Source organism: Sphaeroforma arctica (assembly GCF_001186125.1).
Source record: "Sphaeroforma arctica JP610 unplaced genomic scaffold supercont1.101, whole genome shotgun sequence".
Taxonomy (NCBI): domain Eukaryota; class Ichthyosporea; order Ichthyophonida; genus Sphaeroforma; species Sphaeroforma arctica.
In genome coordinates, this window is record NW_014040457.1 from 35,072 (window position 1) to 52,298 (window position 17,227).

Genomic DNA, 17,227 nt, shown 5'->3' on the forward strand with positions numbered 1-17,227 from the left:
TTATATTATTATATATAACTATATATATATATATATATATATATATATATTTCTTCAACATCCTAAACATACAGTTGTAGCGTGAGTAGAAGTTAGTATTGATCAACAACCGCACTATGAAGTATAGCGCTACTGTATTGAGTGCCCTAACGGCTTCCGTTACAGGGGCCAACCTTGCCGCCAATAGTTTAGATTACCAAGATGTATTTGCAAATGCCGCGGATGGTGATACCGTTGAGCTAGCAGCAGGAGACTATGTTGTCACATCACCTATTGTATTAGACAAGAAACTGGAAGTGATTGGTGAAGGTGCAAATTTTGTTGTCGGGTCTGCCGCGGACGCCGTGTTCGCATTCGGCAACATGCAAGGATATGCCTCCACGCTAGATAAAATTAGTGTATCCACGGTCGGTGGAACATCATGCAGTCTTGGTGAACCGTATGCTTTGCAAGCCAATTTCAGTATCGAGATCCTCGAGGCTTATGTTCGAAACAACAACGTTAATCTCAGAACCGATGTCGGCGTTTGGCACAACGAGCGAAAGCTCAATGATTTTTATTTCGAGGATTGTCACTACGCCGTAGACCACCCAGACAAGATGTCTGGCGGGGTCTACAAGCTGATGGGAAGTTGTCGCTCAGAGTTGGATTTCAGTGTAGCCTTCAATAAACTCGGGGGAGCACATCCCAACGGATGTGGCACCACTATCAAAGAATATGGCCGATTCACCTCGTACGAAGCAGATATCGAAGCCCAGTGGGATGAATTCGTCGAAAAGATTGATGATGCCGAGTACCTACGTATCCCCGTTGTGCGTGAAGGAAACGCAGTGACCAACAAATTGACACTGTTGCAAACGTCGCAGCCACAATCAACTCCAAGTGGAACAACACATTCGGATGCGATCCCACCAGCGATGCTGACTGTCCGGCGAACTGCTACCCTGGTTCGCAAGCCGTAGGCTGCCAACCCACCGGTTGCGACCCAACAGCCACCCAAGACTGTCCTGAAACTTGCCACATATACTCGACAGATCCAGCTTGCTATCCTGACGGATGTGACCCCGCAACTGATTCTTTGTGTCCACCCACCTGCAACCTGTACTCAACTGACCCTTCATGCTACCCAGGTGGTTGTGATCCCGACACCAACCCCAGTTGTCCAAGAGAATGTGCACTAGGTTCCACCGAGCCCGAGTGCAACACTGGTGGTTGCGATCCCGATGTGGATGAGAACTGTCCGGTGTCTTGCAGACCTGGTTCAGTTGACCCTGCCTGTCAGCCCAATGGATGCACCATCGAGACAAATATTTATTGTCCCCCGCAGTGTCATATCTATTCCACTGAGCCCGAGTGCTACAACCCTGGAGGTTGCGATCCTGATGTTATCAAAGACTGTCCCGAGACTTGTTCGGAAGGTTCAACGCTACCCGAGTGTAACCCAGGAGGCTGTGACCCCACTGACCCTGAGCAACACTACGGATGTCCCGCAGAGTGTAACATGTATTCAACAGCACCGGAATGTAACCCATACACAGGTCCCATTACCGGCTCTGTTACCGCCAAAGCAATCCACGCTGCCACCGGAAACCCGTTGGTTGGAGTACCAGCGGAGCTTATTGACCAGACAGGTACTGTTGTAGACACTCAGTTGACCAACGAGCTTGGAGTTGTCTCTTTCATTGAGGTATCTGAGGGACCATTCACTGTTAAGATTGTTCCTGTGGTCACTGATCCCACATATGGAACGGTTGAACTTGTTGGAGATCCCGACCCCGTTATTGATGGAGAAACGAGCGTGGTAGTAACCAGAGGTCAGACAAGCAATGCTGGTGTGTTCCCTTACGACAATGAAGGTACCATTACTGGTCGACTTACGGCTGGAGATTTCGATACCCCTCTCATTGGCGAGCCAGTTCAGCTTAAGAACGGTGCCGGTGAAGTTGTCGGTTCTACTGTTACTGATAGCGAGGGACGATACGCTTTCGTTAAGTTGAGCACATCCCCTCAAGACTACCAGGTCATTGCTCCTGAGATCAGTCTGTTCGATGATGTTCTTGAAGATGAGCCTTTCGAGGAGAGTGATGGTGCCCTTGATGGTCTTTACTCTGTGTCCATTTCTCCCACTGCCAACTCTGTCGCGAACGTTGATTTCCACTACGTTGCACCACCAGCACCAGTTGACCCCACAAGCAACATCACCGGTAAGCTATATACAACTACTACTGGTGAACCAATCGAAGGAGTGACTGTCGAGCTAACCGACCCTCTTACCAACGAAGTGATTGCAACCACCACAACCGGTCCCGACGGAACATACACCTTCTTGGAAGTCATCCCAGGAACAACTTACATCGTCGACACTCCCCCTGAGAACCCCAACGACCCAACATCGATTCTAACAAAGGATTACCACGACCCCACCAAGAGTGGAACTGATACTCCTTTGTTCGTAACCCCTGGAACCGAGATAAAAAATGTCAATTTCGGATACACACCGCCAGCCACCATTGCTGGTAATGTCCGTAACACACGTGATGAAATGATTGCAGGTGTAGAGGTATCTCTCGTCAGCGCCAATGGAGAGACTGTTGAGACCACAATTACTGATATTGACGGTAACTACAAGTTCGAGGACATCTTCAACGTTGACGTGTACACTGTCACGATCACTAAGCCTGATGAGTACTTGCTACATACCGATGAGTTCGATGCCGAAGGTCTTAAGGTGCTGAACGGTCAATCACCCGTTGATTTCCGAGGCGAGTCGATCAGTGATGTCAACTTCGTTCTAACACAAGAGAACTCGATTACCGGAACTGTCACTATGGAGGATGGAACTCCCATCGAGAATGTTCCAGTTACCCTCATTCCCCAGAACGGTGAGCCCACTCAAATCACTACCACCGGCCCCAACGGTGAGTACACTTTCGATGACGTCCTTCAAGGAGAGCACTATGTTGATGTGCCCTTGAATCTAGGAGGTGGCATCGTTCTTACCACTGATCCTGATGACAATGTAGACGGTCACACTGTTGTGATCGTCGATGAACCCAACACGGCCACAGTTGTGCCCCCTTATAAATATGATGTACCTGTCGCTGTCCACCTTGGTAGTCTCACTGGTGAGACGCTCATCGCTAACACTCTAGTGCCTATCAATGATGTGACCGTTGAACTTCAGGATTCTACTGGTTTCGTTGTGGCAACCACACAAACCGATGAGCAAGGAAAGTTCGTTTTCACTGATCTTCCTGCCGCAGTTTACACCGTTGTTGCTCCGCTCAACACCACTTCCATCATTGGTGATGTTCACATGACTGACGATCCCGATCACAGTGACCCCGTTGATGGAGTAGTTTCTACCGTTATTGTGGACAGTAACCCTGCCACTCTACCCCCATTCCTGTACACGCTCTCTGTGATCCCCGCTGGTTGCGATCCCGGAGTGGATCCCAATTGCCCCGCCACTTGCAACCCTTACTCCACAGCCCCCGCATGCAATCCCCCAGGATGCACTCCCGGTGTGGATGCCGACTGTCCCGTTACCTGCACTGAAGGCTCTGCTGACCCTGCTTGCAACCCGGGTTGTGACACCGTCAACGATCCTAACTGCCCCGCGACATGCAGCCCTTACTCGACCTCGGCGGCCTGCAACCCCCCTGGATGTGATCCGGCACTGAACGATGGCTGCCCTGTAACATGTGTTGTTGTATCAACCGACCCAGCCTGTAACCCAGGAGGTTGTGATCCTGTTTCCGACCCTGATTGTTCTCAAGGCTGCCACCCATACTCCACCGCCCCCGCATGTAACATTGGTGGCTGTGACCCCGCTGCTGATGCGGATTGCCCAGCTGAGTGCACACCATACTCCACCGATCCCGCATGTAGCCACAACGGTTGTGACCCAGACACTGATGCTGGTTGCCCATCTACGTGCACCTTGTATTCCACCGATCCCGAATGTGGACCCCAGCCCCCTGTATTCGACATTGAGGCCGCTATCAACTTGGTTGATGTAGGTTTCTTCGACGGCTGGAATCACTCCAAGATTCGCTTGGAGACTCACTTGCCTTCACCCTTCACCATCGAGGGAGGACTGGTCGGTATTGTTGGCATGAGAGAAGGGAGCTTCGAGGCCGAGGTCGGATCCATCTCTAGTTATGTATTCGAACCGGCTTGCAACGGTATTGCTGACGATGCGGAATGTATCCAGAATGTCGAGTTCGACCTTGTGGCGTGCGATCTAACTGGCGAGTACTCGCTTGAGGGTCTCATCGTTACTTGCCAGGAACAGGACGCCAGCGGCAATCCTCAGGCGTGTCCCGCTTTGACTGACGCTCAGATTTTCCAGCCCAACGTCATCTTCTTCATTGATACCAACAACTTCTGCGAGGTAGAGGAGTTCGAGCTTGATGCCCTATTCGACTTGTCGATCGAGGTATACGATGCCGCAGACTACGCCGTGCCCGAGACCATCTTCGATCTTGGGAGCTATGTCATACTGGCAGATTACTGATGATACTTCCGCCAGTGGAGTATCTCTGTACAACGCCGAGGTGACCTACGTTGAACGCACGACTGATGGTGATTGTTCCGCATTTGGGGACTACATGGGCGATATCGCTGGTAACGCTGATTTCAGTCAGACCTACGAGCCAAACGACCAGACCATCTCAATGCCTTTCCAGGTTACATCCCAGATGGCCTGTGCCACCTCAGACCGTACCGGTAACGCCATCACCATGAACTTCACTGTTCTGGTTGATTACGATGATGGATCTGCCCGTCGTCGTCGTTCCCTCGAGGGTATGAACACCCGTGATGCGGGCGAGGTAGCTGTAGACAAGGAAGCTGGTGTTCGTTACACCGCAGAAGACCTTGCGCAGGCTGCTGCTGTTGGCGCCGGTGCCGCCGCAGGTGCCACGGCGGCAGCTCATGAGGAAGAGAGCAACATGATGATGATTGGCGGTGCGGTTGCCGCTGTTCTCTTGCTATGCTTGTGCTGTTGCTGCTGTGTTGCCGCTGGCGTGCTTGTTATGCGCCGACGTGCACAGAGAAGCAAACAGGAAGAGTCTCTAGTGTCACAACAATCCGCTATGGGGTTCGCGAATGGTGCTTCTACCATGAGTTTCGCTGGTCAACCTGGTCAATCAAAGATTTAAACAAGATATATAGTCACACCAGAAATAATTAGAATAAATTGACTTTTAAACCAATACTTCTTTGCAAAAACAAACATATAGATTAAATAGTCCTGCATACTTCAACTGTATATATACTGTACACATATATAACGATGTATATACATTCGTATATATATATATATATATATATATATATACTACACCTATGACTATAACTATGACTATGACTATGTCACTTTGACTATGACTATGACTATATACACTGATACGTGACAATATATTTATTACTAACTACAAAGACAAAAAAGGGAATTGGCAATCTTCGTAGTTCTAATAACAACTTTATTTGAAGAAGTGAGCAACATAATGATGATCCGCTATCCTCTTGCTATGCTTGTGCTGTTACGGCTGTGTTGCCGCTGGCGTGCTTGTTATGCGTCGACGTGCACAGAGAAGCAAACAGGAAGAGTCTCTAGTGTCACAACAATCCGCTATGGGTTTCGCGAATGGTGCTTCTACCATGAGTTTCGCTGGTCAACCCAGCCAATCAAAGATTTAAATAAGATATATAGTCACACCCAAAATAATCAGAATAGATTGACATATAAAACAATACACGTGTCCAACGATCTATTTATGTTCTATAGTTATGCATACCTAGCTAGAAGTATATAGAGAGATTGTGTAGTATTTATTCAAAATTTAGATGCCATATAAAGTAACCGATTAGTACATGAACCTTGAGGATTATCTATTACCGTGCTCGGGTTTTATATTGGAAAATACTTTACTGTAGCTATATTCCTGCAGAGGTTCGCTTTTGAATTCTCGCGGGCTTTCTACACCACCAAACGTTTTCTGTGATTTGAACACTTCTGAGAATCTCCTCCCCGTCTTCGTTTCCGTTACTATTCAATTCGCTGCCTGTCACTTCTTCCTCCGTCCTGACGCCAGTATATTCGTGATTGCATTTCGTGCGAACTTGACGACGACGCGGCATGCTTTACGACAAAAGCTAAATCTTTTATTAGGTCACTATGTATACATCACTGTCTAATACTCTTTCACTGCGGTGTAACACTTGGTGGCTCGCAGGTATGCAGCGCGTAATCGACATATCAGCGCTAAACTATCACAATTTGATGCCCAACGTGCGACGAATATCTCGGGGTACCTGAGCGTTCAGAAGAAGAATTTGAAATATGGGTTTTTAGGCACAAGGTACCACGTGTATCGATTCACATGGCTAAAATGCGGGGTATGTTTCCATACGAACATTCCTGTATGTCCGTTGATAAACATACGAATATATATATATATATATAATTTATCTCTATATCTATATATATATATATATAGATATATATTATAAATACATATACACGTACATGTACATGTATATAAAAATACATGTACATATACGTGTACATATGCTATATGTATACATATACACGTATATATACACATTTACATATACATATACAAAACGTACATGCACACACAAATACAAGCACAAACACACAGATACACACGCACACAGACGAACACACACTACGGAATGGAAATGTAATACTGTTCGTACCTAGATCCGAATTGTACGCCTCTAATCTGCTATAGTTTATGAGAATGTAACCTAATTATAATACTATGTGAATACAATTTAAGTTCGTAGTACAAACAGTCACTAGGAAACTGCGGTATTCCTTGACGAAACTCACCTGGTTTTGCTGCAGGATGGGTAGACCCTTCACGTATTTCACCAGCTCATCGCCCAAGTTGGTCTGTTGCTCTAGGATCTCTTTAAGCTGCCTGCGTGGCATGTGTGATATAATGTATCAACACAACCACCACACAAAATAGTGGATGTAAAGTCAAGTATTTGTGTATATAAAGAAACAATGGGCATGCGTAATTGCGAACAGCAAACAAGAGAAGATTACATAAGCGTTGCTAATGTTAATGAAATAGACATTGAGTTATGCCTCGGTTCACTTCAGCAGTGAGTGGCATGTGTGATGTAATTATCAACACAACCATCACACAAAATAGTGGATATAAAGCCAAGTATTTGTGTATGTGAAGTGGGCATGCGTAATTACGAACAGCAAACGAGAGAAGATTACATAAGTTTGCTATTGTTAATCAAATAGATAGACATGAGTTATGCTTCGGTTCACTTCTGCAAATTTAGCCCTTGAAACATAAGCATCTACGTACCGATACGGCAACTGCAACAGCACCGAATAACTCTGCGGTTGCATCTGCTGCGACGTACAGCATTTGATCCAGCCCTTCCACAGCGACCCCGTATTCCATATACTTTTGCTGATCAACCTGTGTGTGCGAACACATAATATTTAACATAGAGAAGGGCAGATGTTCGTAGGCATGTGAGAGTACCTATGCCATGGTACGGCTAGACGGAGTGACTACGTACACGTGTACGATAACTTACATATTGGTTAGTGTATGATAAGGAGGCAACGCGTAGATATGTAAGAGCATCCATGTACAGGAAAGTGCAGGGCAGGGGGTGAATGCAGAGACAGGCGAGAGTACTTGTGCGAGGTGACTTAGGCTTCAGGTCAGGAGAAGGCATGTTCATACGAACAGGGACTCAGAATTGAAACTATTCGAGGAGTATACTGGGAGTACACTCCGCAATTTCTGCAGACACAATGCATCGCACACAACACCGCAGCATAGCAGGGAGATGCGCGATACGAGACAATTGCAGTCAGGATGCACCAAACAGTGCAAATCCAAACCATTTTACATAGCCTGTCTTTCTTTAGGCAGTAAGCATTTCTTTAGAAAGCCCTACCTAAAAACCCTATACAACGTATGTAAATGACGATACAAATTGCAACCAATACAGAATACACAATGAACCCACGCATGCCAAGACAATTCCTGGAGTCCGACCACGATGCAAGCATAGTTATAACGCAAACAAACAGCACACACTCTATGTGAAGGACTTCAATCACGGTGTACAGAATCATTACGGAATACAAATACATGTAAAAGCGATAATTATATATCACATGGCCGTGTGTATTAGATACAAGGGTATTGTTCACCTATCGCTGCCATTTATACATCGCTTGGGTATCGTTAATCAACCACGTAAGCAAAACTCACCTGTCCGAAGAGAAATATATATATATATATATATATATATATATAGATCAGGATATATATAGATATATAGATCTAGATATATATATATATATAGATATATATATCACACTAGTGTAGTCTATCTATCGTACAGCGCTTACCGTGTTAGAATGGAAAGAACGAAATCCTGCATTTTGGGATAGGCCTCCACACTCTTAATGACCGTCAACATAAGCATAGGCGACAACGGTACAGTGTCTACCATCTGCTGAATGGCAACACCCAACACCTCGGGCGACAGCACGTCCTTCTTCTGCAGGATTTTTAGAGATACACGACAGAAATGTTGAACATAAAAAAAAAGGTTTATTCATATGCGTATATGGGTATCTATGTTTGTAAAAGAAGAGAACAAGCGTGTAAAGTTTAGCTAGATAGTCACACCCGACACCTCCGACAACAGCACCACTCTCACCTATAATAGTCAACTTGAAGAATACAGTTAGGGCACGAAATTCATGTACTATACACTCTGTATGTCCATAGTTATATATATATATATATATATATATATATGTACATGTACATACTACGTACTTCGCGAACGAAGTAAATATTATAGATACATACATATCCGCTAAAACGTGCGCTGGTTGAGAAAATGTATATGACGGGTGAAATAGTACACATTCACGTCTCTTTGTTTTATGTACCTCGAAACAGTAGCGGTGTGCGAAAATTATGTTCTTCTGCTTCTGTTTGTTAGCAGGCCGGAGCTCATGTATGGCTATGAGTAGATCTGCCGGTGTGATAGACCCGTTCCCACTACCTCCGGAGCCATACGGCGCAAGCAATCTGAGCAGAAAAATATGATCAAAGAAGTAAGCACTACGCATGTGAATATTATATATTATATATATACAGATATATATATATATGTATAAATAGATATTATATATTTACATATATACAGATATACATATATATACATACGTACATATATACATACATACATATATATGTATAAATATACATACATATATACATACATACACACACATATATATATATACATATACATATATATACATACATATATATATATAAAATTACATATATATATATATATATATATATACATACATATATATATATACATACATATATATATATACATACATATATATAGATATGTGTGTGTCTATTTATATATACATATACACATATATATATAATATATACGTACACACACACACACAGACATATATATATATGTATAGGTATATGTATATATTACTTATGTGTGTGTAGAAATACACAGACACAGACATACATATATATACACACACACACACATATATATATATACTGATATACAGATTTATATATACAGTTATATATATATATTTATATATACATATATATATATATATATATATATATACATATACATATATATATCGATGTAGATATATATTTTATACAGATATACAGATATACAGATATACAGATATACAGATATACAGATATATATATATACATACTGATATACAGATATATACAAACAGACATATATATATGATAATATTAATATCAATAATACAATAATATATACAGAGGGATATAGATGTGGATATATATATTGTGCAGATATACATATATACTGTTATATATATATAAATATATATATATATACATACATACATACATATACATATATATATATACATATACATATATAAATGCATGATATATATATGTATATAAGTATATATATATATATATATACATACATACATACATATATACATACGTACATATATATATATATATAAGTAGTGACACGAGATGTATATCAAGTGCTTAGTCACGGCCCTATGAATTCCTGGTGCTTCGATCAATTGATGGCAGAGTCGTTTAGCCTTGGTTGTTGCACATCCACACAAGCAGAAGCAGACAAACACGTATCGGACGATAACCACAACAAAGACGCTCAACAGCAGTATATACATTCGTCAATACTACTTATATATACACACGTACGTACACATCCATTTGCTATACTCCAACACAAGCACAGCAAACTGTAGCACAGACTCTACCTATCTAGCACATCTTTGGTAACTGCCTCGTTGATTCCCAGCATTGCACCGAGATTAGTGACTATATCGTCTCGGTTAAGCCCCGCCAGCACTTGGATGAGGAAATGTATGTTGTTGGTGGACTGGAACTTTTCTCGGGCGATCTCTACTAGAGCTATGGGTAACGTGCCATCCTTCCTGCAATACGGCGTGTATCGTTGAAGGTGTGATAGTGGTTGATTGGTATGAAATCTCGAACGTTTATGTAGACTTATCTATACGCTTGTTCACATCCAATGAGACCATGTAACACACATACAAGAGCGATGAAGATATACCTTAAGCAATCCTCCAAGGCGCAGCACGGGCACGTTGCCATTGGTTTATAAATAAACTTACACTACACGGGAACTAAACTTCACGTATGGAGACAAATAGCTCACCACAGCATTACAGCAGAACTAATAGCTGGTGTGAGAGTGCTACAATCAAAGGATTGCGATTAACACATCCACAAAAATGTGAATATGTCTCCTTATGTTGTCGGGTGAAGTACACATGTGTATAAGTGCACTAGCATTGCGTAATTATGCACACTCGACAAAAACCTACACTGGCTTGTACCAGGACGTACCTGGAGGCCTGAGTAACGATGTTGAGCGCCTTGAGTACTAAGTGATCAGCGCCTTCGGGATAATCACGAATGACTGCTTGTAAATCTTCATTATCGGCTGATATTCCATACAAACATCAGAGGATATGGGTTCAGTCAAAATATATACGATTGTGTCTACATGCGACTAGTATTATTCCTTTTTTCCGGAATGCTTACTATGATTCTCTATACTTTTAACCAATTATATATATATATATATACATATACACACATACACACACACACACACATATATATATATATATATATGTATATATATATATATATATATGTATATATATATATATATTAATAAATATATACATACATACTCACACACACACACGCACACATATATATATATATATAAAGGTCCGACACACGTGGGAAGCGAGGAAAAAACTTTATATTGGAGACCGGATAGTGAACCCCTTTTCTTGAAGCTTACCTCCGATGTGACGCACAAGTGTGTCGATGTTGCGACGGATGCCTGCCTGTACCTTCTTGTTGCTGCACTGACAGTAGAGTGCGAATACGCCCCCCAGTAAACTGGTATTGGTCACACACAGCGCATAATACAGTAGACAGCACAGCTCGATACTCGCGTCATTCCATTCCAGCACTCTGTATACGGAGAGACGGTGCTATCATGTAAGTAACATCATATACGTATACAGACAATCATATATATATATATATATAGTAGGTCTCAGTAGGTGGAAAAAAGTTGAGGGAGGTTAGGCTTCATGAATGAGAAGGCAAGTGAATATAAGTGATAAAACGTATGGTTGTATGCTAGTGGTGGGTTAGAGAGGTAAATTGATTAAATTTTTTAAAGTACATGAGTTATTAAGGGTACATAGTTTGGGTAGTGATCTATATATGTATGTTATGTTTATAATAGATAAGTTATGTATAATGAAGTAGAGTTATGGTGAATATTGATAAGTTGTGGGTAAGGATATAGATGTGTATAGGTACTTAAATATAGCAAGTTATACGTACTGTCAGGTAGTTCGAGTATATATATATATATATATATATATATAGTGGATGTATATATATATATATATATATATATATCTAAATATATAAGTGTATATGTTGATGTATTTGAAGTGCACAAGAAGTGGATACAATCAATTGTGAAGTAATATACGTTTCAGTCAAAACCGATCCTGGATGCGAAGACGTAAGTCTAGGGAATAGATGTTTGGTCTGTAGTGTCGAGCATCGTTGCGTCTGTACCATAGCCGTGGTATGTTGTTCTGCCATATATAATCATTAGCACAAAGATTTTGACAAGTGATATAGCAGAGACATTAACGGTACGACAGGCGCAATGAAGTGAATGAGTGTCCCAGCATACCCCACTGCCCTATAGCTCAATGGCTGGGTATGGCGATATGTAGTTGCCAGGCTCACTCTGATGTGCTTTGTGCGAGATGGGGTGGTGGACGTACAACCGACCCAGGATATACTATATGGGATAAGTAACTCGAGTATGCGGATACTGCAAGAGCTGTAGCTTACGTTTACTGAAAGAGGTTGATGGCTCAAGCCCTAATCATTTACTGGAAGACTGCAGGAGTACTGTAAAAGTTCCGTGACTGTACCGTTCCTACTTTTGATGCACACACTGTAGGATTTCAGTAGCTGGACACTGGCCATATACAAGGTGTGAGCTGTCGAGGGTTAGTGACAGGACCATATCAAAACCTTACCCATATACTGTAACACCTCAGTATCTGGTTAAAACTTATTTAGAAGTCAAGTACTGGATGGGCGAGTGAGTGTTCCCACGCCCATCTGCAGGATATGTACGATGCGAGAAAAGAAACTACATACTGATCGTCGTTGACTAGGCTGTCTTCTGGCTCGGTCTTGACCGTGTCCACCTGCATAGCACTGTCCGCACCTGTATCAGATGAGGGTTTGGAGCTGGACCGGTTCTTTTCCTTTTCACTTGGGTGCACTGATGGGTCCGTTTCCGATGTAGTCTCTTTCTGCGGGTTCTGACTGTCCTCTGCTTCTGCATCTATTGTAGTGGCATAGTGGACATTTGAAAAGTGATAGTGTGTACCATAGCCAAGAGCTTGGCCACTCTGAATGACTTGTGTATTCTATTGCCAGCGCATATGAATGGTGGGGTGGGTGGTAATAGCCATGAAATCAATAGCCATACATGCGAAGTCGACCGAAAACCACAACCAGATGATAAACCACAACCAGATGATGTGGGTACTGGTCGTGACTGTGTGAAGTATAGCGATGTGTAACTGTGCACACTATAAGCAGATGATATACGCATGTCACAGAGTGCAGCGCCATACCGTTGGGTTGTTCTGGAGCGGGTGCGACGTAGATTGCTTTGCTGGGGTGTTCGGGCAGTAGTTGCCTGAAGTTCTCGATGGCAAATGATTCGATGTGGTCCCGTACACTGGGAATGGTGCTGTATATTTTCTTGATGTTGATGATGGCATTCGTTCGCGACATCTGTGGCGTTTTCAGGGTTAAGAATTGAGGGGTTGATTGGCACAGGAATTATGTCATGTGAAAGGTATAGAGCGAGAGAATGGAACGGATACTGACGGAACTGCACGCTAACGATTTCAGTCAGTCGAGTAGCGATAATTGTTATACAGCACGGTCAATCTACATTAAATCTACAAGGCTCCGCGAAACGATATTCGTATACGTATATATTTTCAGATTTGCATATGCTTACATACAGTTGAGGCTTCCCACACGCCCATCGATTGGTCCTATCACACAAGGTGCACTGTCTATGCACCTGTGTAACATACTATGATATATAACAGTTTGGCCTCTTTTGCCATGTAATTCGCACATGCAATTCGCACTACAGGACACAGATGATGCAAACTTGATGATTCGCATCGACAGGAACTATATATATGTAGCTGTTCATGTGCATATCTCGATATTCACATCAAGTACATACACCTACCTATGTGTATACACAGCTACCCATGAACTTACCGCAGCATCCGGCGAGTTGGTGCACTCGAGCAGAAGTCTGAGAGCGGGTATCCTGTCAGGCACGCGATGTACGATCAGATCACGCACGGTCGCCACACCAAGCGCCTGTTAAAATAGGTATACATAGGTATGAGAGTATGAGTATATATAAATTAGGATAAGGTAAGCAATGTGGGAGTCTATGATTAATATGTGAGTATATAAATAATATGGGAGTATATAAATTGTACGGCGGTATATAACTCACATGGGAGTATATAATGAATATGGGAATATTTAAGCAATATGTAAATATAACGACGGATAATCTGTTGAGACGATGTCGGAGAGTACGCCAAGTGCTGGTTAGTGTGGAAATACACAAGTGCCGACAATTTGTTTATGCTAGGACAACCATCTGAAGAGTATATTTGTATGGGAGTAAATGAAACGGATATTCCCAAGACCATATGAGGGTATGCGTGTAGTGCGATACATACACAGTAACTGTGCTTTTAGCTGAATATGACAACAGGATGAAACTGTGGCGAGATACTCGTGAGATATTTGTATCTAGAACGACAAACAGGATATCGATACTGTACAGAAATTGCTAGGTGAAACCCAGTGAGTGTCCCGTATGCAATGCACAGAGAGTTTGTTATGGATGCAGTACTGCGGCGACAATACAAGATATAACGGATTGCACTCACGGCGAGGGTCTACATGGAAACACAAAGCAGACAATGCATGTAGTGTATTGACATTGAGACAAGAAAAACATGTGAACTATACGTAGTAACTGAGTCACCGAGCTTTTGCGCTGGAATTCATACAGCCGCTCTTCTGGCTTCTCGATGCAGCCTTCATCAGATGAAAATGGATATATTTGTGGATATTGGCAAAACTGAATGGCACTATAACATGTATGAGCGTGTTACATCTGGGAATCAAACTTTTGAATAAGTTTGTATACAGCTATATGTATGTGGGTGAGCGTGCTATATTTGGGAATCCTACTTTTGAATTAGTATGTATAAAACAATATGTAGGTATATACCCACAGAAACAATCACTAGTACCACCTACCGAGTATTCTTCCGAGTGGCAGTAATCTCTCACGACCTCGAGCACACCAGGTGTTATCCGGGGTGATTCCAGAATAAGCCGTGTGAACATACGGTCTTTAGGTGTGAGTATATCCTTACACGCCAACACAGCCTGCATCAGGAAGTAGTCGAACCGCTTGTAGCCGTACCGTTGGGTCTTTTGGGGCGACTCTGGCTCGATTTTAATATTCGTGTCATCTGATTGGTCAATATCCATAGCAACGGGAATACCGTACACTGCGAAGAGCTCGGCGTTGCGGTATTCTTGATACAGCCATATAAGCAGCAACTCAAAGCCTCGCTGATGGATGCACGAGGGTTTGTAGGGGAATGGGATGAGCGGAGAGGAGAATAGATGACAAGTGCGGAGGGAGGGCGAAAAACATACAATTAGTGACAGCACAGCAGACAGCCAGCGTGATTCGTAAATAATACTTCGGTCAAGTTTTAGAGGGTATGCACAGATGTATTACAGCATTCATCTATACATATAGCTGTTTTGGACTATGTGACAGAATTACGATTTTTGAACAATAAAATGTAGAAATAATTGTTATAAACTATGAAACACACGCACACACACACACACACACACACATATATATATATATAGATATATAATTATATATATATATATATATTATTTATAGAGAGAGAGATAGAGATATATATTTGAGCTATGTATTATATATACAACCATTTTAAGTCGTGCAGTGTATAGACAACTGATTTAAACTAATGTACACAAGTATTTTGAGCAATATATTGTATGTGTATACCTTGAAGTCCGCCAGTATAAACTGTACACAAGTATTTTGAGCAATATATTGTATGTGTATACCTTGAAGTCCGCCAGTATAAACTGCAGCAGTGCGTTTGCGAAGGGATCGTTTTCGGGGGCCACGTCAGTCTCCTGCACTTCTGATGCCTCGCCTTTGACTGCAGATAGGTTAAAGAGACGGAACAGACAGGATCAGAGATAGCTGGTATGATGATATACACACACACATATATATATATATATTTGTATATACTATATTCATAGCCATTACCTTTGACTATACGTAAAAGAAGCACAAATACATATAAAACTATACGCAAAGAAGCACACACCCACACCTACAAATGCGCGTTCATACACCTATACACACACATCCACACCTACAAATACGCGTTCATACACCTATACACACACATGCATACTCCCCCCCCCCACACACATACCCTGAGCAGGGGGAGCGCTGAGGCGCATGGTCATGGAAGCCATCTTGACTATCAGGGCCACTCGCTTGTGGCATTGTCCTGTGGAGAGCAAAGGCTCCTCGTTGTGCAGAATGCGCGTGAACGCTTGCAGTGCCAATGCGAGACGTTGCGGTGCGTCCAGTGGCAATGGTTTGAGCACAAACGGACCCTTACGCACAGCCGGTTTGGCTTTTAATACAGGAGGTTCAAACTGTGGGCAAAATAGGGCGGTGATTGGGGTGAATATCCGAAATTGCATGGGTCGGCATTTGATGTAATGGCACCGAATTGTGAACAAAATCGCGTGATCGGGGAAAACGTCCGAAGCTCGTGGTAATTTTTCTCTGCATTTTGGGACATTCATTTTATAAAGGACATAGAACCAGACAAGCCGTTGAAAATTTCCAGGGTCGTGCGTATATAGGGCAGTAGTGGTTGACTCTCTATCGAGTACCCCTTCATTCATGATTTGATGAAATGAAGTATTCTAAATACAGCTGATTGCCGACACCGACATAAAACAAGGCGCACACGGAGTATGAAATAAAAAAGGAAGACATGTATTTTCGTCAAAATCGGTTATGTCTGACTAAATGCAGAGAGCGCTCAGCATCAATATACGCATACCACGACGAAATCGCCAAAGAAGTTGTGCAATATATCAAGGGAACCACATAAGCACAAATATACCTACAATCCTCAGATAGACTTGCATGCTCACACCTGGTGCACTTAAACACACCAAACATATATATGCTTATTGCTTATATATATGTATAAATATATATATATATATATATATATATATATATATATATATATATATATATATATATATATATATATATATATATATACTATAACTAATATATATATATATATAATAAT

At 42.2% G+C, this 17,227-nt stretch overlaps 2 protein-coding genes across 2 annotated transcripts in view; one reads left to right on the forward strand and one right to left on the reverse strand.

Annotated features, from left to right (window-relative positions):
- Positions 1–116: 116 nt before the first annotated feature.
- SARC_02287 (hypothetical protein) lies at positions 117–5,208 on the forward strand (the record flags this gene model as incomplete). Its single annotated transcript, XM_014303953.1, has 3 exons — positions 117–793; positions 832–4,465; positions 4,512–5,208. 3 exons carry the CDS (start codon positions 117–119, stop codon positions 5,163–5,165), a joined length of 4,965 nt encoding a protein of 1,654 aa, XP_014159428.1. The 3' UTR covers positions 5,166–5,208.
- Positions 5,209–5,836: 628 nt separating this feature from the next.
- SARC_02288 (hypothetical protein) overlaps positions 5,837–17,227 on the reverse strand; it is an 18,741-nt gene continuing 7,350 nt past the window's right edge. The window contains exons 10-23 of the mRNA XM_014303954.1: positions 16,322–16,550; positions 15,939–16,036; positions 15,078–15,398; positions 14,010–14,114; positions 13,340–13,502; positions 12,855–13,044; positions 11,455–11,630; positions 10,986–11,082; positions 10,373–10,549; positions 8,984–9,125; positions 8,432–8,583; positions 7,365–7,481; positions 6,866–6,956; positions 5,837–6,321 (exon numbers count right to left, since the gene is read on the reverse strand). Of these exons, the coding sequence (XP_014159429.1) occupies positions 6,280–6,321; positions 6,866–6,956; positions 7,365–7,481; positions 8,432–8,583; positions 8,984–9,125; positions 10,373–10,549; positions 10,986–11,082; positions 11,455–11,630; positions 12,855–13,044; positions 13,340–13,502; positions 14,010–14,114; positions 15,078–15,398; positions 15,939–16,036; positions 16,322–16,550 (2,100 nt within the window). The 3' untranslated portion in view covers positions 5,837–6,279. The remainder of the gene's footprint in view (positions 6,322–6,865; positions 6,957–7,364; positions 7,482–8,431; positions 8,584–8,983; positions 9,126–10,372; positions 10,550–10,985; positions 11,083–11,454; positions 11,631–12,854; positions 13,045–13,339; positions 13,503–14,009; positions 14,115–15,077; positions 15,399–15,938; positions 16,037–16,321; positions 16,551–17,227) is intronic.